We start from the raw sequence: 21,607 nt of genomic DNA on the forward strand, positions 1-21,607 counted from the left end.
AATGTGTTACGGGAAAACAATGAATCTAGAGTTATTCCAAGAATTAAGTTACACCAAAAACAATAATGAAGAGCAGCAAAGTCTTTATTAGGGGTTTACATTGCAACTATAGTCAAGTACTTACATGTTAGGAAAAACATATAACAGATAATATAATAGAAAGGAAGTTAACCAGGGTGAACCATTAGTGAACTACCAAAGCTTAAAATAACTATATCTTGTTTCAGCCTTTCAGTGACAAATGTGTTAGTGGTCATATTATGCAAATATTTTAGCTTCCTATCATTTCACATTTGGCCATAAAGACAGTGGTTATTGTCTTTGAATTGCGGTTATTGTCTTTGAAATTTGAAAATGAAAGCATCAGCATGCTTGGACAGAATCCTTCACAGTAACATGGTCAAGAATTTATTTTTTAATCATAAACTGAGTCAAACTGGAATGATGACAGGTGAATGTTGACAGTAAGTACAGCAATTACTATTGATGAACTGAAGCACCACTGTAGATTATTTCTAACAAAAGTCTTGGCCCATAACTAACTCGAGCATTCTAATTTGTTTATGTGTTTGAAGAAAATTAAAGCCATGTACTTTAAATCTCTACTGACAAATATTTTACAAAAGTACATTCAATTTCAATTAGTTTCAGGAAGGATGCTATTACCTGTTAGTTTTTGCATAACAAACATTCTTACTTCAAAAATAAGGAAACATGCCTGTGCTAGCATATTCAGTCTTGGTAAACAGTTGTTAACAGCTACTATTTGTTCCTCCTGGACATAACTTTAACATAGTTATGGACATACTTTAAAATGCCAATTTTTACTGATGCATAGAATTCAGACTAAAATATGAAGATTTCCTCCATTTCTCCAACTTAATTTCCCAAAAGATGGCATTATTGTTTTACAAACAATAACCCATAGAACAGATAATCCCCACAATAACATGAACTTTAAGAGCACCAAGAGTATTCTTTTACAGAATAAATTTGACAAGAGCAGAACAGACAACTCTGCTTTAAAATAAATTTGGCTTAGGGGAGATGGTAATAAACTAAACTAAAAACTGCGGGAGAAATAGAGTTGAGGAATCATGATACTAGACATCAATATAACCATTAAAATCTTTTCTGATCAAATAAAAGATAGAACTGTTTAACAGGATACCCATAAAACAAGGTATTCTGGTGACTTTTGGTGCTTTGTTTACAATTTATTTATTTATTTATGTCTGTCATTATTTATTCTTAAACAATGCTACATAAAAGAAAGGGACAGGGTTTTCAAATTTAAAATGCATTTTCGATCCAACCTGCTAAATCATACAAACAACACATACTAGTATCTACACTAAATCCCCCTCACAATAAACCTACAGTTGCCTCTAAAGATTTTAACTCTTAAAGAGCTCCTATTATTTCATCTGCTGACATTTTGCCATAAATGAGAGGAATTTGTTGAACAGCTTAGTGTCTCACCAAGACTCATCAAATCACTAACCAGCCCTTCATACAGAATGCTGTGTATTGTGCACGATATACAGCAACATATCCTGTTTTATCACTGGTCTTTTTTAAATTTCAGAAAAATATCTGCACATAAGATTATCAGAGTGTTGTCCAGCCTGCTGGACATTTGTGAATTGATCTCTAAGTAACATAATACAAAAGAGAAACTCAAATTGTAACTTTTGGATTAGTGCTGTTTTAGGGCAGCCTATGTGCTAAGTGAGACACGTTGGTCCACTTTGTGCCTTCTGTTTTTGTATCCACATGATTCAGACAGTTCCAATATTTGTTCAGATCATATCCTGGCCAAGGTTACGAATGACACTCAAGGCTCCAAGGTCGAAGCCACAGATGCACAGTAAACCCCTGTCTTCCATTTCTGCATTGGGGTGTCCAATGGAGGTCAGCCCACACATCACTAACTTGGAATTGGCTCCTGATTTCTGTAGAAAAAAAAAAAAAGCAGTTTATTTTTTTTTTTACCTTTAAATAAGGCTAGAAGAAACAGTTTGAGATCCATCTGTTCTGGCCTGCCCTGCCCTTGATGCACTGCACAGCCCTTCAGGTCCAGTTGACTAAAGTGGTGTTCTAAATGTTCTTTTAATTACCATATTATTTGATGCATATCATCAAAAGTACCAAAAATGGTAAATTAAAATAAAGTTATGGTAAAATATTGAAAATTATCTCGTCAGGATCAAAAGTTTGCATCCTCCTTGATAAACCCTTTTTGATAATAAAATAATGTCAACACTTGATGCTTGATGATATGCTTTCACTTTAAATTTGCAAGTGGGTTCATCTCCAGGGACAGTCTGAAGCAGTTTGATGAGAGCAACAAAAACAATGTGATCAGGAAAACATTTTCTATTGGACCTCAAAATGAAGTTGTTAAAACTTCATAAAGCTGGAGAGGGATAAAAAAAAATTCTAATTCATTTTCATTTACCCATTTCAATCATTACAGAAATCCAGAAATTGATGAAAAGTGGACATGCTAAACCTGCTAAAATAATGCAATAAACAAACAACAGGGGACGTTAGAGGCAACTTTAGTAAAAGTCCACATTTCCATAATCGGGCGCAAGCCTGGATTGCTTGGAGAAAAAAAATGTAGTAGCTATTCCTTGATTCTAGATGTCAGGCTTGAAGTATGCTAAGGAGAACGTAAACAAATTAGACCAAAGTTGAATTATTTGGTAATAATTTGCATAGGTATATGTGGCGAGCAAAACCCTATAAAGAGAGGAACACTATTCCTAAGTTAAACATGATAGAGGCTCACTGATATTTTGGAGTGTATGCCTGCATCAGACACTGGACCTCTGCATAAAGAGGAAGAATCATATCACGAATGCAGCTCAAAATCATAATCCAAATATGAATGACAACAATCCAAAGTGCAAACTCAGGAATGGTTTAAAAAGAATAAGGTGAATGTTTTACCATATACTTAAAAAAGAAAAATAATCACTGAAAACATTTAGATAGATTTGAATAGAATTAACCGTGGCAAACAACCAAGCAATCTGGTAGACATTGAACAACTATGCCATGAGGAATAGGCTAAAATTACATCTGAAAGCATACAAATGCTGCTCAGAGGGTACCCAAAGATGAAAGTATTTGAGTTAGTATTTTAGTTTTAGTTTAGTTTTAACTTTATAATTATATCATTTTCAATAATTTACTATAACTTTCTTTTTATAACCTCTTTGATACTGCATTGATTCAAATGATGAAGGAACATGTATACTAGCTAAATGTGGATTAAATATTTTGAAAAAAAATTCAGAAAATTAAAAGGGGGATCAGCTTTATTATAAATATAAAAAAAGAGCATCATCCCATTATACAGAAAAATACTTTACCTGGTTTTTGTGTAAGCCTATTTTGATAAACATTTCTTTATAGTTTTCCTACATTTTTTTAAGAGGCCTTTGTGTAAGCTTTAGGCTTCCTACATCTCTCGCACAAGCTTGTGTTTACTATGATTATATGTATGGGAGTATGTGTGGGTAAAAAAAACAACTTTTATCTTTGAAGGACATGATTGACTTAAATTTTATCCCCAGACCGACATGATTAAAAAAAAAAAAAAAGTACTTGTCTGTGCTTCTTCAGAGACTCCACGGGACTGGCAGTAAAAGTCCACAAGGGGTTGTTAGTCAGAATGATGAACACATCTACGGTCTTGTCATTCTCTGTGGCCCACGTGATGGGAAGGCTACAGTCTGTGGTCCCACCTGGGATCTGGAACATAGGGTGGAAAGGTCAGACTGATATGTTCAGTAAAGTCGGTGTGAACACAATGACTCGTCTCATACTGAACTATGCATAGTTTATTATACAACTCTAAATATCTTGCAACTTTCATAAAATACCCTTAGTTTTCAATTATGCTGTAATCAATATCTCAACTTCTTCTCTCTGATACTATGACAAGCCTTACCTTAACCAGTTCAACTGTAGTCTGTGCAAGACTCATATCAGCCGAAACAGAGATTGGAACCAAATCTCCTTCAGAGTATGCTAGCACATGTGTGTCTGTCTCTGTCCTTGCAAAAATCTGTGACAGACACAAACATAAAAAAAGTGTGACAACACCATTATGAAAATGAAAATCCCTCATATGGACATATATGTTTTTGCTAAACTAAACAAGCTACAGACAGTCTCACATCTGAGAAATATATTAAAAGGTTCAGGTCTCTGGACAAAGATAATTGTGCTGTGTTTGAAATTTCACAGATTCCTTGGGAAATGGGATTCCATGGAGGGGTGACGGAGGCTCAAGAGATAGAGCAGTTGGTGGTTCGTTTCCCAGTCATAACTGAACCTCAAGTTAGTTTCCCCTGATGGTTGTGTCATTATGGGTGCGACTGAGCAATGTACATCACTTTGGTTATAGTTAAAAAAGAAAACTGCTATGTTAAGGCAGACCATTTTACCTGCTTATAGACAAAGCTGTTCCAACTGAAATAAAATTATCCTCACACTGTGTAGCTATCAAACTGTGGCACTGTCGTACCATGGTAATGGCTGCAGCAGCAACAGCAGTGCTGATCGATGTCCCTGGGACGACGCTGCTCAGGGATGTGCTTACATCTACTGCCACTACGAAGCGTTTACCCACGGGCTCCACATTCTGGAAACAGAAATTTAACATTACAAGAGATTATATGTCTTTTATCTATCTATCTATCTATCTATCTATCTATCTATCTATCTATCTATACATATAGATAGATAGATAGATAGATATATAGATATAGATAGATAGATAGATATCTTATAATGCCATGAGCTGTTTTCTGTAATGGTCCACAAGAAGAAGCTGTAAAAAAAAAAAAAGAAAAAAGGAAAAAAAGAAAGAAAACCTACCATAAAACTCTTATAAAAGGCTAAGTCCATAGCTCTGAGGATGCTGCTGTCTGGTTCCCATTTTATTTTACCCTGATAACCTTGGCCTCTTTTGTAGTTCTCTGAAGATAAGAGTATGGTGAAAGGGTGGATCTTTGCCTGGTGATTAAAAACAGATAATCAATACTTAAAAACGTATTAAAAACCACAACTGTACATTAATCAGAAAGAAATGCAGGACCTACCTTTTTTAGTGCTGACTCGCTCTCTATTCTGTCACATAGTGCTTGTGTTTCTGAGCTTCCAGGTTCAAGAATTTTGTTTGACGTCATCCTACCCAAAATCCTCAGCACAGATTCGAGAGGCATTTCCTTTAACAATGCTCTCCACACCTATAGGAAATCACATAACCAAATATCCTTCAAAAGATTAGTTCCAGATTGTACCCTTCCTCCTTGCAACAATGTGCTGCCACTCATTCGGTTTTTTTTTTTTTTTTAACCATATCAAGCAGCAGATAAGTTGACGCTAAGCTGACGAGCTTTGCTTGGGTCTTATTTTGTGTGGTGTAGGAATAACCAGGTGCTGTGGACTAGAGGGTTTAAAGAAATCAATGAGGGTGTTCCAGTTTGAATTTGCTGAATTGCCCTCTCTGTAGTCGAGTGTCAGAGCTTTCAACTTGATGTGCCAGCCATTATTTAGAATCATTAATGTATGCCAATTTGATGACATCACAAAAAAGCTCGGTAAATAATCACCCAATCTAAATCTCATAAGAACAATTATTAAAAAACAAAACACAAAAAACTCACTTGTTTAGACTTTAGGTGATCTGTTAACAGCTGCTCCCTCTCCAGTTTGTGTTCCTCTATTAAATTGATTACCTCAGTTTCATCGCAACTGTGCTTGACCTTCTCCACCACCTCAAGATATGAAAGCACTTTAACAACTTCTTCTGAGTTCTCCTTGTCTGTATAGGCAACCTGTACTTCTTTCCATCCTTTTGTTAAGTATTTGATGATCAAGGCAATGGCTGAGAACACAAAGTTATGACCATTAAAATCTTACTTAAGCAGCTGTTTTTATCTATGTAATTATGTAGATTTGAAATGTACAAACGCCATATCCAAAAATGTGACTTTTCCAAGAAAATAAAAAAACAGTGAAATATAATTTTCACATCTCTACTAAAACTTGCCCATACACCAAACTGGTATTTAATTTAATTGGATTTCTATTGTATAGTTGCTACTGCATATGTTGCTAATGGAGAGATCACAGAGATTGCGTAATTACTTTAAGTAATGTAGCAAGGGGAAGGTTTCCATTAAAAGAAGGCCAGCTTCAACGACGACTAAAAGACAATAAGTTTTATAAACAACAACATACAAATCCTCTGAATTAAATTAATACTATTTTTTTCATGAAAACTGAAAAAAAAAAGAATCTTATGATTTTATTTTATAAAATATTGTAGTGAAAAGCAGTTGATGGTAATTTTTACCTATTTCATGTAAACACTCTGTATATTGTGGGTTTGTGAAAACTCACCTTCATTAGCTGGTTTGATGTGAGAGAGCCTGAGCAGATCATGGTGTGACCAACCCTCTTTCTGTTTACATTTTGTCACAGCTGCAGCAAGACTCATGGCATCTTGCTCATTGTACCAATCAGACACTGCTTTCCTCAGGGCGCGTCCCCAAATCCCACACTTCATGCCCTCTTTCAATTCTTTTTTGTACTGAATGAAAGAAAACAGATGGGCAGGGTCCCGACAAACTTCCCTAAGGGCTTTAAAAGCCACTTGTCGGGTCTTCAACTCAGAGTGCTGCGAGCACAAAGCCAAGGCAAACAAGGAAGGACCAAGTCTGACAGCTCGCTCATCCTGAGAAAACCATTTTACTTCTTCCACCACCTCAGCACCTCGTCCCTCCTGTAGCAGGGAGAGTAGTGCTTCGGCACTGTCCATTCTGACATGTCCCTCATCTCTGGCAGTGTATATGTACTTCTCTGAGCCGTAGCAAAGGAAACGACACAGCTTGGCCTTGTCACTGACCTCCCATGGACAGCCACCACCTGTTGAGTTCAGGGTGTGGTTGCTTGCAGCAGATGTTGTTGTGCTTTCTGATGGCTCCATTGTAACACTAAACAAGGCCTAAAGTTTAAATTGGTGAAAGAGAATATTACAAAGTTATAATTTTATTGAACAAATAATGAAGGAACACTCTAAACTTTGCCACATGGCAGGTCAAACTTACACTTAAGATCAATATAATCAGTTTACTATCCACAAGTCACAACTCAGACAATCTGTGTGTTAGTTCATTCCCATTCATGCTGCTGTGGTTCCCATTATGCATCATGACAAATTGCAAACTATGCAAATTCACAAACCTCTAACGTTAACAAAATGCTATAGCACAAGTTTGAGGTCTAGTACACTGTTGTCAACCAGAGATCCATGAGCACAGTTTGACTTGACCGGCAACATCACTTACTCGTCGCCCCGGTGGACTGACAAAAATAGCTTAAAGCCGATTAAAGGACGCGATGATACACATGAGACAGATACGAGTCGTGCCGAGATGTTTGGGGTAAATGGCTAAAAACGTGAGCACACCTTGCGTTAGTTAATGTTAAAGATAGCTCCAGCGAAAGCCTTCAGTGATAGAAACCAACGTTACTAGTTCGGGCTGCTAACTTAGCCCTAGTTAAGCTAGCAGAGGAGGAAAGTGTGTGCAATGCCAAGTTGACTTGTTAACGACATCGAACTGTCTTGGCCACTTCTAATTGTTGCATTCAGCTCATCCTTTAGGTTAGCTCAAATATCCCAAGTGCTCCTAACATTCCCCAGCTGTCGCTACATGAAGTTAGCCACCCGGTCTCCTCCAACCATTAACTATCAAGTTGCACATCTGAGCCTAATGTCATTCCCGGACGGACACCGGAAAGCTGAGCGCCGCAGCTTGATGCAGTTCGTCTGGGATGGGCAGCTGGCCACAAATCTGCGCTAACCATGACTACATCGTGCTGGCAGTCCTGCTAACATCCGACATTTCCTAATCACATTAATTAAACATATAATTACATACATTACATATAAAAGAACATACTTCAATGTCTGAGCACTGCGCCCAAGTTTTTGCTATGGCTAGTTGTGAAAGGCCTCCCCTCTGGACGTCAGGATAACCAGGGGCGGTGCGGCGATGGATACTGGGACTCAGAGGACCACCTTCTTCTTCTTCGTTGGTTCATACCCGGCATTCTTCTTGTTGCATTGCTGCCACCTTTTGAATTAGTCCATCACGACATTGTTCTTGATTCCTTTTTCCTTTCCTTTTCTGTCCTTTCGGCTTAACCTGTGAGCAACCCTCCCCATTTTCTACCAGGCTTGGGACCGGCACTGCACGGCTGGAAATGGGAATGGGACAGTTCGATATTTGTTAGGGAACAGCTGGGGGCGAACCTCCGAGCCTATGGTACCACTTGATTCCCTTTAAATCCTTTTAAGTTAAATCCGTTTTTATGTAAAAGAATTATACTCTCCCCAAAGTTTATAAAAGGCCGTTTGTTTATCTAAACCCCACTTCCCCTACTTTACTCTGTCCAATAGTTATTGCATTATAGGTACAAGTTGTCTTTCTATTGTCTGTAATGTTCACATACCTCAGTTGGATGGTTTCTTTTAACTATGCGCACTCTGATTTTCTCTCAAGTAATGTGCTAAAGTGCAATTTCTATACGTACCATTTGTAATGTGCAATGCATTTACTTATAATATCTGTATAGTGCTGAATTGCTACTTAAAATAATAGCAAAATAATTCCTTTACAACAGCAGACGTATCCTCTTTGTATTCTAATGTTCTGCCATTTGTTACCCACTATTTTCAATACTGTTCATAGAGGCAAGTGCTGACCCATTGCTCATAGTAAAAAGTACAAGTTAAAAACCCCACTACACACTCTGTAAGTATCACTTCCATATTCAAGTATAATCACAGTTTTGATGGAGCCTGGGGGTGTCCGTCAATAGGCCCTTAAAACAAAGACTATTTTGATGTGAGACAGAAGAAAAGGTATCTTCCAAAACAGGAACTAGGAAATAGGAAAATGTATCATACAGGATATTTTTGGACTTTATTGGACTAACACACTGAAAGAAATAAATTGTTATTAACTCACAAACTGTAAATCCGATTGTTTTGCAGGGGTTTACCATTTAATATTAGTTGTAAGTTCAACAGGTGACCACGGAGTGGCAGTAGCACATTAATTGGATGCATTTTTGTGACAGTCCTTTTGTTCAACTACTAGAGAGTTCTTGCAACAGTAAGACAATTTGTATGAATTTGTCCCAAAAACGTTTGTAGTACTGCAATACCTAGGCTATTGCAGGTTGATTTAAGTTTTTGTAAATATAGTTTAAATGCAAACTAAGGAAATATGTAATAGAATCTTGCAGTCATGTACATTTCAGTTGTATAGAAACATATTAAAGCTTATATACAATGCCCTGACTGTCCAAGTCACAAGCATAAAAAAGATTAAAACACAGATTTACTTTTGTAAATGCAGTGTTCACTGTGCACCAATATGCACTGCCTGCAGTATGATGTCATGAGCACTGCAATGGCACAGCTTTCAGATTATGTTACTGAGGTGACAATTTGAGGGGAAGAGAAGTGCTTGCACAACAGCAGTGTCTGAATTTGTGCAACACCCAACACCATCAACGTACATAATGTTAGTCCTCGTTCAAGATACAGAGGTCACTCTGTAGGTTGGCGGGTTTTGAATCATTTTCTATTAGATAGGTGCCTTGGATCCTCAAGGCCTTCCGGTATTTCCTGAGGCCTCTTTTTTTAAAAGCCGCATCTAACAGCACTTTGTATTGCTCCGACTGAATGAAGCGAGTCATTTTCCATGAGGCTGTAGATTTTCTTTTGTGCCTGAACAAAACATGATGGACTTGGTCTGACTGATGATATCGCTTGTGTACAAATCTAAGTTTACCTGCAAAGATATATAAAGAAAAAAACTGCTTATATACTTAAACATGCTGTTTGTGCTCAGAAACTATCTGGTACATATTGCACAGTATGTGCAGGCATCTAAATCTTTACCATAGTAGCAAAGTAACTTTTTAAAACATTCATTGGTGTGGTTGTTGTACAATACAGAAAGTGGCACTGGTCAGTGTTTAAATGCATGACGTTTGTAGACAATAGTTCTCAATACTAAAACACATATTGAAAATGTATGTACAAATGTGAATTTGATTTTCTTGTCCAGTGTTTACAGATATTATTGTACAAAAAGTCCTTATGATTTGGTAATCCAATAAGTGTACTCTGATTAGCAACGGCATTAATACCACCTGGTTTCAGTATTATGATGGACAGGTGACCCATGTCCATCAAGACATTAAATACAGGTGGTATTAATGTTATGGTTATTTGGTGTATATTCACCTGTATGGGAGATTCATCCTTGATGAACTCCTCATAAGTCCTTGCTGCTATCCATGTCAGCTCTTCTGGACTGTTAAAAGTTTTGAACTCTTGACATGCAACCCAGAAGTCCAGGTTTTCCTCACAGATTTATGACTTCAGAAAGTCCCAAAATGCTGTCTGTCCACCTTTAACTCAAGAGAACATAACTGCATTAAACTTGAAAACAGAGACCAACCATGATATTATTATTGCTTAAAAGCAGATTAAAATTACATTTCTGGGAGAGGAGGGTCTCAAGAGATTCTCCCAGATGAATTCCTTCATTTGTTTCCTTCGTGCAGGATAAAAAGCACTATTTTTTAATTTTATAGAAAACAAACAGCATAATATTGATATGCATGGTGATCACATTAAAATTCACCTGCTGATCTTCCTCCATGGTACTGGACTCTGGATTAAGTCATGTATTCTGGATTTCCTTGCGTTGTGTCTAAACAGAAGGAAATCACAGGAATACACTAAGTCAGTGTGTCCTAGCATTAAAGATAAGCCTCATTGCATTACAAATCCAATATGTACTTACATTCTCTTGGTGTTCTGTATGTCCAGAAGTGTTCTAGAGAGCCCATCCATTTTTTACATTTAAATTCTACTAGCTCTTCTGTGACTCAAATTCACAGTACCTCTCAGAATGCATGATGTAGCTGACTCTTTCGATCCTGAATGCCACTGATGAAGAGCAAAGTCAAATTATAATGCAGTTGTGATGTCAAGACTTTCTCAGCACTTTTCCCCTTTTGTGTCTTGCGATTTTGTATCTCGCTTGGTCTGTTGACATGCAGCCCCATTGATTCATGATTTGAAGGAGCCACATGAGCACAGAAAGTGTATCACACCTTCCGCTCTTCCGTAATGTTTAATTATAGAACAAAACTCTGCTGTGTATTATAAACCCCAACACATTCTCCAAAGTTAAAAACAATATATATGCAGTTAAAAGTCATCCCGTTTGTACACAGTTAAGTTCCCGGCTCAGATTTGAGCTATTTTTGGGTGCAGGTCACGTGGTCATGCTTTTCTTGTTGCAGTTTCTCCCTGTGTTACTCTTGTCATTCTTTAGATATAATATTTCAATGCATGCCCTCTATACATGGGTTCTATTAAAATCTGATAACCATTGCTCTTTTAATAGATTCACAGTTAAAAATAAAACACAACCACTGAATAAATGTGTGCTCTAGAGTAAAAGGAATATGAACTGTATGAAAAGAGTGTTACTGTGAATGAGATACTACATAGACCACACAAAGCAAATCAATACTTTTTCAAATGAGAACATGACCTTTAAATTAGCATGTGACCTAAATGACGTAACATGTCGTTCACAGGGGCAGATGGTGCTGTTTATAATAAAAAGCATCAATGAAAGAGAAAAGCTGTACACACATCCAAAAACTTTTTTTAGAAAATCTTATCAGTGGAATGGAGTTGTGGTGCAAAATAGTGTTGCTAACCCCATGTGCTTTCTTGTTTAAGCAAGATACCTAATCCAGATGAATTAAAAGAGAAAACACTGAAAAAAGACTCTCATTTAGTTATGAATCATTATCAGCGTTGAGGTGTTAAAAATATTTTACAATTATATAATACAACAGCTCCAATATTTCCCATAAATGCATGATACACAAACATAAATCTGCTTTCAGATTATTTCAAAATTCTTCCTGGGTTATAGACACGTGCCTTTTATTTAATATATAAAAATAAAAACAAACCAAATACCTATTCATAAATTTGACATAAAAATAAAAATCAGGACTGAATATGAAGGTTTTTTTGGGGCTCTCTAATTAAGGTCATTGTGAAGGAAGTAATGTAAACACAGACAGAGTGGAGAAGTAAAACAGCGTATCTAGGCCACACCATTACCTACACAAAACCACTGCAATAACATAGTTTTTTAGGCCACAGTTTGTTGCAGAATATGTTGTGATTAAAATTTGAGTGGGTCAGCATTATCTTTGATCATAAGCTGTTGTGTTCTCTTCCTGTCTTTTACCAATAACCCAGTCAATTTGTGCAGTGACTGGGTTATATATTTTGGAACATATAAAACCATATTGTTCTAAAATATAAAGCTACATATAGTATAAAGCCTAGATTTGCATTACAGCTTAAAGGAATACAGCCATTTGGTTATGTGTTTTAATTTTACATAATACAGCTCTGGCAGCCAATATCAAGGGACAAAAATGCTTTTACAACTTTTCATTTGCACTTCACATCAGGGCAACGCAGTGGTTCAGGCGGTTTGCAGGCGGGGCATTGTTGGGTTGGAATGTTAACACCACTGGCAACACATCTGGGTAAGTTGGGTTTAACTGTATATGCTGTAGCTTTCACTTTGTCTCCTGGTTTTTCTCGCAAATGTTGCAAACTGAGATAGAAAGTTTTTTATGTATTGCGGACCTAATCCAACCACTGATGATTTTGTTTTACCCATAGATCCTGTCTTAAAGTGATGCCGAAAAACTAGTCCATGCATTTGTTACTTCTAGGTTGAACAACTGTAATTCCCTACTTTCAGGATGCCCCAGTAACTACCTTAAGAGCCGGCAATTAATCCAATATGCTGCAGAAAGAGGTGCTGACTGGAATTAGCAAGACAGATCATATTTCACCTTCACTAGCTTCTCTCCATTGGCTTCCTATTCAATTTAGAATAGAATTTAAAACCCTGCTCCTTACATATGAAGTTCTCAACAGTCAGGCTCCATAAGAAGACCTCATAGAACCATATCATCCCAGTAGACCACTTCGATCTCAGAATGAAGGCCTACTTGTGGTTCCCAGAGTTTCCAAAGGTAGAATGGGAGGTAGAGCCTTTAGCTATCAAGCTCCTCTCCTGTGGAACCAGCTCCCAGTTCTGATTCGGGAAGCAGACACCCAATCTACTTTTAGGTCTAGGCTTAAAACCTTCCTCTTTGATAAAGCTTATTGTTAGTTATAGTTATGCTGCTATAGGCTTAGACTGCTGGGGGACCCACTCCCCGATGCACTGACCTCCTTTCCTCCTATTGTCCCTCTCTCCTCTCCTCTAACCCTACAATTGTCACCACTGTTTGACATATGTCTGTTTTCTCCTGTAGTTGTCTTTCTCCTTCTCTTTCCCCCCCTCTCTGTCCCTTTCTACAGGTTTCCCTGTGTGAAGTTGTGTGTTTTCCAGTGTGCATCTACTGGTCCTACCAACCTGCCAAATGTTTTGTTGTAGCTTTTGTTGCTCTTTTTCTTTTCTCTCTTCACTTCACTTAGGGCTTGCTCAAGGAATTGTTGGGTTCTCTCTATAAATCTTTATAGTCTTGACTTTATTCTGTAAAGTGCCTTGACATGACTTTGTTGTGAATTGGCTCTATATAAATAAAGTTGAATTGAATTGAATTGAAAATTGAATTGATGCTAAATTTGAAAATTTGAAAATCCAATATGTACTTACATTCTCTTGGTGTTCTGTATGTCCAGAGGTGTTCTAGAGAGCCCATCCATTTTTACATTTCAATTCTACTAGCTCTTCTATGACTCAAATTCACACTACTTCTCAGAATGCATGATGTAACTGTCTCCTTCGATTCTGAATCACACTGATGAGGAGCAAAGTCAGTTGTGATGTCAAGACTTTCACAGCAAAAAAAGAAAAGTCTAAACTGACCTACTAAACATACATACATACCATAAATATATATGGAAAATGCACTTCTGTCATGTGAACTGGTGGAAGAGATCACTTTGGTTATCCCCGATTTTTCCTCTTGCACCACTATAAGTTTCACATTTGAGTGAACTTTTTTGAGTTAACTTTGGTGGCCAGGTATGACCCTTATTTTTTCAATACTTTATGATCATACTTCTTTTAAACTCTTTGTAAACCATTTGTTTATTCCTTCCCATATATTCTGTTATATATCACTGTACAACACCTTACACGAAACATATTTACAGTATAGTTTTATTGTGATCTAGTCGATTTTACCACTGATTTAAACTTTATGTTTAAATACATACAGATTTTTATCAGGTAACAAAATCATTTCTATATTTTCACTTGCTTCCAAATAACCCTTTGTTAAACTAATTGAGTAACATCACCCAGTGTTCCAGTGAGATCACATGTCTTCAGTCTCATGACATGGCACATGGCACTTTAACTTATAGCTTATAAACTGTAGTTACAGAGATGATAAACACAACATTAACACTGGTGGTCTTACTTATAGTGTCATGGAGGACAAGTATGACCACTCTGAGCCGTCTGCCCTATACACAGCAAAGTGTGATAAACTGTGTACAGAGATAATAGAAGTACACAACCTCAATACTCAAGTAAAAGTGCCTTATTCAAATCACAAAACTAAAAGTACTCTAAAAAAACATAAGGTTCAAAGTTCACTGTTGGTAAACAATGAACTTTGACTACTTTATGTACTGACAGGTGGTTAACCCATAATGATACATCAGCATTTATATTTTTTTTAAAGAACATATAAAGGTTTTTATATTAAAACCACCAGGTGGTATTAACGTTGTTGCTGATCAGTTTATGTAGTCAATAGCCGTTACCCATGGTGATGTGTCAGGGGATGTCAAACAGTGTGCGACAACTCAACATCCTGTTTCTTCCTGACCTGATTTTTTTTTCAGCTTCTCTTAGTCATATGAGTAATCTATCGCATGGTCTTGTTGTTACTAATAAATAGAACATTGCACATAAGGAAATGGTGAATAGACAGACAGAGGTCCATCTGTAACAAAACAGATAAGGACCTGTGTGATTAATAAGATGCATGTTCTCATGCTGCTGAAACCTCTTTTGGCAAAAACACAAAATTGTTTTTAGTGTCTTTACACTTACAGGTTCTTGTCTATTACCACATGAAAGAGTGAAATATGTTTCAAAGGTATTGTTACATGTGCATTTCCCTCTCTCTGTATGTATGTATGTTTGCATAGGTGAAATTAAAAGAGGATGTGGTGGAGCAGTTAGGTCTCAATACTTCTTCCCTAATTTCTCTAACCTTTAGTAGAGTGATACCTATGTGGTTTCTGTATAAAAATGTCCTTAAATGGCCTGTTTCTTTATATAAATGTAGTTTCACTTTTAAAGCTGTCTGCCCTGAAAACAGCTTATCTGATTGCTCCACTGACAAATGAAGGACTCAATGTTAAAACAAAGGAAGGAATCCCAGATTAGTGGGAAGAAGTTGAAGTACATTCAGAGCAAAAAAGACCAATGACACATGGAAGATGCTGTGTAGGTGGGTGCAATATGTGACAACCTGTCTTATTCATGTAGCACATACTAAACCTTTTGAAAGAGCTGACACACAAATAAGCCTGATAATGTGCTATAACCGTTACTGTCCTACATGTTGAAAACCTCAATGATCTACATCATAAATGCAAACCATAGCTACCAAATTTGCCAGGCTGGAGTTTTAGAAAACTGGCATCAAATCATGTAGAAACATTTCCATTCAGCTGAATCACAACACCTACAACTACAAAAATACTTTTGTATTTCAGTGGTTCCCTCAGTGTAAACCGCATTTACTGTAGCTTTAGCGAGGAGAGGAAACAAGACGACAGAAAATTTGATAAAAAGAACTCAGTCATAGAGTCAGACTGTAATATAAGATGACTTTTACAACCTTAAAAGTCATTGGTAAGTCCCAGGTGTACTGTGGATCAGTGGGTAGAGCAGGGTCAGTGGCTTTACTCTCATTTTCTCCTGGCCACATGTTGAAGTGTCCTTGGACAAGACCCTGAACCCAAGGACCTGCCCTGGGTGTGTGCTCCTAACTTGTACAGTAGGTCGCTTTGGAAGAAAAGGGTCTGCTAAACGACTAATAGTATTTGAATACAGAGTATGGTATGGTATTTGCCTATTCTTGTGTAAAGTAACAAAGGTATCCAGTTTAATACAGAAGTAAAAAACAAAAAGAAAACAATAATAAAAAACAAAAGCAACAAAAACAAACAACACACAAAAAAACAGGATACACTTTGGTGTTTAGTTAGATTTAAATTAGTTTGTTCAGTCTTTATGCTTAGATAAGCTAACCAGCTGCTAGCTGTAACTGTCCCTTTAAGTGAGTATCACAAGGTTACAGACAACATCACAAGGTTACAAAATCAACAGGGGTTTGAAGATTTAATCTGAGTAATGAATGAAGAATAAAATGAATGAATGAATGGAATATGTAGTGACTAAATCTTAAGATAAAAGATTCTTAAGATAATGTATAAGATTCATGGAAACTTATGAGGTTATGTGATAAGAACAGATTGTAGTCACAGCAAGACTATGCAAAGAGCATTTGAAATAATTTATTTTTTGTAAAATTCAATGCAACTGTAACATTTTGAATGAAAACATTACCATTTTAATATTCACATTTACAATGTTTTCACAAACTAGAAAATGTATTTTCAACCTATAGCTTATAATAGATTATTATAGTTTTAATGTATCAGTTATTTAAGCTTGGCACTGATGTTATATTGTAAAAAGTTAAACATACATAATGCAGTGCAGTGCTCAAAAAAAAATTGACACCTAGATGCAATCTATTGCTTTAGTGATGTTGCTCTTGCAGCTTGGATGGAAGGTGTTCTTTGTACTACGATGTATACTTCCTGCTTTTTTTGTCACAGAAAGTCCCCAGCATTTTTACTAATCATTCACAGAATCGTGGCATCTCTGGGAAATCCATTGCTGTACACCACGTATCACAGCAGCTGCTGTTTGTTTAACTACCTGGACACATAATTTCCCATCACACAAGTTAGTTCTGAACAATCGTTCTTCAGCTCTTCATTTTCCTCAGAACCATTTACTCCTCATATGTCATATGTCACTATGGACAACCCCAAAACTTGACTTCTCCAAAATAATAGGAAGACACCCCCACGTCTCTCAGGTTGTCCAGCATGGCTCAGTTTTACAGTCCAGCTTTAACAAATACAATGTCTCTGGTATTTGTTACACTTTCACTTCTTCTGATGTGGAGTCCATTAGAGCCTGATAAATGTCTGACTTAAGGAAACGTGGGTAAGAGTCCCTCTCCATAAGCCCATACACAATCCTCTGAGCATCATCAAAGCACACTGTGGTGGGCGCCTTAATGTTCCGCCTGATAATCTCCCTTGTCCTGTGATCAATGTTGATCTGGAAGCAGAGGATACATAATGAGGACTGATAAACAGACTATTCAGGGCAGTGGTGGAAAATAACACACTGTAAATCTGTCATACATGTATCAATAAAACCTTTGTACACACCTCTCTGGGAGCCTCAGCTTGAATGTAGCGTTTGAAGATCTTTTTTGCCCTGGAGGACATCCTGAAGGAAGAGTTGATCTTCTTATAGTCCTCACACATTAACCAAAACTCAATGTTTTCATCACTGAACTCTGACTTCAAGAAAGCCTGGAATATCTTCATTCCATCTAAACAGTAAAAAACAGTGAGCAGCAGTTAGACAGTGTTGTGAAAGAGTAGCGTGTGAAACTTGACTTTGGGATAACAAGTTGATTAACATACATTTGGATGATAGAAGTCTCTCTAGTGAATGTGACCACTGGGACATCTCTTCAAAACAAAGCCTGCAAAAGAGGGGAGCATTATCACACACACTGTCACAACTGCCTAGTATTTTAACAATTTACATGTTTAGTGTCCAGTGGAAAGGATTATTTTACTTACCCTTCGGTGTTAGCAGCATGAGACGATCTACACTGCAGTCGAGACTTCAAGTTTCCTCCCCTGGTTACCCAAACACATAATAAAAAAATTGCTTACTGTCATACTCATGTTATTCTAGCGTTTTTGTAGCAGGCACTATGGATAGATTCAAATAAAATATTTACCTGTCTTTTGTCTTCTTCTTGTTCTCAGTGTCCATGTTGAGATGCTGAAGCTCCCTTGCTTGTGATGTGACTAGACTTGGCATGGCAACAATGCTTTGTACATGTGTGTGAGATGGGCAGCTGGTGTGTCTGATTGATGAACCCACTCCGCGTCAACTCATATATACAGAACAGACGTCTGAAGTGAGGTTGGGGAGTAGCGTCACAATATCATTCGAAACTAACCGCAGAAAAAAAGAGGAAGTTAGGGATGACGCAGACGTGCAGGCACAGCAGCTTTAGCTGTTTATCTGTACCTGGATCATTACCTGTTTGGTTTAAAGTTAGGGGATGCAAATGGGTCAGTGAAAAATTCAGCAACAGATAGGCAAATGCTTGACTCTGTCCCAGTTTGTTAGAGGAGCCATGCCACTGTATCAGGTTTCAGCATGTGAACATTAACATGTTGTGAATTAAATGTTGAGGCCAGCACTCACTCTCACCTTCAAGTTAAACATGTAAACAGGTGGTGTTAGTTAAAGAAAAACACTTTCAGATAAGTATGTATTCTTTTGCGAAATCTGTCTTTTTGCCCTGTTGCCAATGGTCTGATGAGAAGATGAATATTTCTTTCATGTCTGCACACTAAGTATGAAGCTAAAGGCAGCAACTTAGTGCTGGATAAACACTGAAAGCAGAGGGAAGCAGTTCATTTGACTCAAAAGATCCCTAAACTACTACAGTGTCTTTCAACATAAACTATTAAGTTTACAGCAATTTATTCCATCTTATCCTTTTCTTTTGTGGTTTTAACATTCACCAACATCCTATAGGCCTAACTTTAAAACTTGGCTTATCTCAGTGAACCTTTGTTGGTAGGAGAAATTGTCGATAGAACCATGTTTGTCCTTCATGTAGTACATTTGCATCTGAGTTTCCGTTTGTTTTCCTTTGATTTGTCTGCACTCACACTTGACTACTTACTCAGTAGGACAAAGTCTTGAGTTAGTCTTGTTTTGTCTCATAATGAAATATATAGCCTCAAACATCTAGTGCAGCAATGTTCAGTCTAGCCTTGGGTTAATTTGAACTTTCTCTTTCTGCTACTGACTTGTCACACAACTTTAATAATGTCTTGGCTGTTATTTGAAAATCTTTCAGCCATTATTCAATCTCTGACAGCAGAGGCAGACAGGAAGCATGAGGGGAAACAGAGGGGGGCATGACATATAGCAAAGGTCGCCCACTGGAACCTAAGCAGGGACACTGTGGTTACATGATTCGAATCTTAGACTAGACAAGATGCCCCGCTGTTTCCACTTTAGACAGAACTGTAATTTGCGAGCATACAGGTTATAATGCAATTTCATTTGGCTGTTAAAATACAGTAGATATAACATACATATGCAGAGTTATTACCTTTTAAGAAACTTCCTGCTTCAATATAGACAGGACATTTTAACAAAACAAAAGGTTTCACCTCTTGTATCTGTTGGAAAATATTGAGGATTTCTTAAAATTTAAAAATAAAATTCCAGAGGAGCATGATCAGTATTTGTGTCAGTTTGCTTTACTTTCCTTCACTTTTTCAGGTTCAGCTTTACCAACTGTACATTTGTCAAATGTAGTTCCTTGTTTTTATGCTCTATCTCCATCCTATAAAAAATAACTCTGATCAGAAATTTCCATGTCTCATAGTTCCGTTTTTAGTGTTAATTTACATTGAAAGAATATTTGGTAAAGTTTTTCAGCTGATAACATTATTCAAGCTGTCCCTAATTTCCTGCTTTTATCACAGGAGCCTTCAGCTCTAAACCTTGAAACAAAATGCCTCTACCCCCAAGGTACTTACAGTATAGGGGTCCTTCAGTACTTAGATTAAGGAAAATTGTTATTGCTTGTTTATATTTTGACCATATCACATCATTTGAATTGCCTTAGAAGGTCATAAGGTCATTCATTCATGGGCAATACATGTACAGTTAATTCTTGGAGTCCTGTAAGTTGCCAGGTGGGGCATCCATGGATTGGACTTTTTTGCAGATTCTCAGCTGGACTGAGATCTGAAGAATTTGAAGGCCAAGTCAAAACCTCTAACTCATTGTTGGGTTCCTCAGACCATTTGTGAACCTTTTTTGCAGTGTGGCAGGGTGCATTATCCTGCTGAAAGAGGCCACTGCCAACAGGGATTATCGTTTCAATGAGGGGGTGAAAGTGGTCAGCAACAATTTTTAGGTAGGTGGTACATGTGCCCAAAGCATCACAATGCCTTTGCTAGCTTCCCCAGTTCTCATCTGCATTTTGGTCCCATCTGTTGTTCATGTAGGCAATGCAAATGCTTGTAATGTTAACTTCACATTCTCTTAAACCATTCATTAACGCCTAAAATTGCAGCTTGCTGGTGGTTTTAGAATTAATATTACAGGCCTAACAAAGTTGTAGGATTTATTCTTTGGGTCGGCTGTTGCTTGGAAGCAGTCATCCCCCAATCACAGGGTCAGCAGTTTAATTCCCAGCTTCTCTTGTCCATATTTACATGTGTCAATGAGCAAGCCTAGACCCCAAGTTGCCCCTGTCGGGTCAGGGCAGCACCTTGCATGGCTGCTCAGCCATCATCGGTGTGTGAGTGTGTGTGTAAATGGTGAATGAGCACCAACTTTGGGTAGCGATTTGTTTGTTGCAGGCTGTAATCCAAAGCGTTACCTAGAAAAGTGCTAAGTAAATGCAGTGCCTTTAGAATATAGAGTATCATGAATTTCCATGAAATTTCATGGCAATCTATATCAGAATGACCACCACCTTTTACAGATTAAACCTGAAAAATCTTTTAAGTTTCATCAAAAAACCCATTTCTACAGTGACACTTGCTGTTTGGCGTTCTTTTAACACTTTTCCTTTTTTGCATCTTATTTCGCCTACATTTTATTTCAATGTAATCCTACATTTCTGCCATATTCTGCTTTTGTATCACATTGATTTGTTTTTGTTTTTCAATCAATGTGCCATTTTAACTGCATAACTGAAAACTAACAATGTAACTTTTAGACCAATAGATACAGGCATGAAGTCCACTGTGATCAATACAGTTTCAGTGTGTACAAGAATAAATAAGCTTTTCATGAGAAATGAAAGAAAAAGATCAGGGGCAGAAGGGTCATTTAAGTACGGATTCTAGAAAACGTTTTTATTGGTATAACCTCTGATTCAATAAATAGTAGCATATTTGGGGTGCTATAACTTCTGTAATACAGATGAATGTACAGTATGCATGCACAGTACGCCCATGTAAACATTTGCATAACCTCATTTAACAGAAAGTGTTAAAAGTAAAGTTGATGAGTTTCTTATTATCTTGAATCACTAAATTTGTCTTTCT

At 37.2% G+C, this 21,607-nt stretch overlaps 2 protein-coding genes across 3 annotated transcripts; both read right to left on the reverse strand.

Annotated features, from left to right (window-relative positions):
• Positions 1 to 66: 66 nt before the first annotated feature.
• Positions 67 to 8,147, reverse strand: ro60 (Ro60, Y RNA binding protein). Of its 2 annotated transcripts, none has more exons than XM_067475788.1 (9): positions 7,989 to 8,147; positions 6,427 to 7,030; positions 5,688 to 5,908; positions 5,121 to 5,267; positions 4,897 to 5,034; positions 4,544 to 4,660; positions 3,965 to 4,081; positions 3,619 to 3,765; positions 67 to 1,955 (listed from the first exon to the last, which is right to left on the reverse strand). In XM_067475788.1, the coding sequence occupies exons 2-9, from the start codon at positions 7,010 to 7,012 to the stop codon at positions 1,803 to 1,805; spliced, it is 1,626 nt and encodes a 541-aa protein (XP_067331889.1). In that variant the 5' UTR covers positions 7,013 to 7,030; positions 7,989 to 8,147; the 3' UTR covers positions 67 to 1,802. The 2 variants fall into 2 exon arrangements, with proteins under 2 accessions (XP_067331889.1, XP_067331891.1); XM_067475790.1 differs by lacking the exon at positions 7,989 to 8,147 and adding an exon at positions 7,270 to 7,953.
• An 8,549-nt stretch (positions 8,148 to 16,696) lies between these two features.
• On the reverse strand, positions 16,697 to 18,421 carry LOC137098551 (regulator of G-protein signaling 13-like). Its single transcript, XM_067474886.1, has 5 exons — positions 18,253 to 18,421; positions 18,089 to 18,148; positions 17,927 to 17,988; positions 17,666 to 17,832; positions 16,697 to 17,552 (listed from the first exon to the last, which is right to left on the reverse strand). The coding sequence occupies exons 1-5, from the start codon at positions 18,333 to 18,335 to the stop codon at positions 17,367 to 17,369; spliced, it is 558 nt and encodes a 185-aa protein (XP_067330987.1). The 5' UTR covers positions 18,336 to 18,421; the 3' UTR covers positions 16,697 to 17,366.
• Positions 18,422 to 21,607: the final 3,186 nt, after the last annotated feature.

The sequence above is a fragment of the Channa argus genome, chromosome 14 (assembly GCF_033026475.1).
Source record: "Channa argus isolate prfri chromosome 14, Channa argus male v1.0, whole genome shotgun sequence".
Taxonomy (NCBI): Eukaryota; Metazoa; Chordata; class Actinopteri; order Anabantiformes; family Channidae; genus Channa; species Channa argus.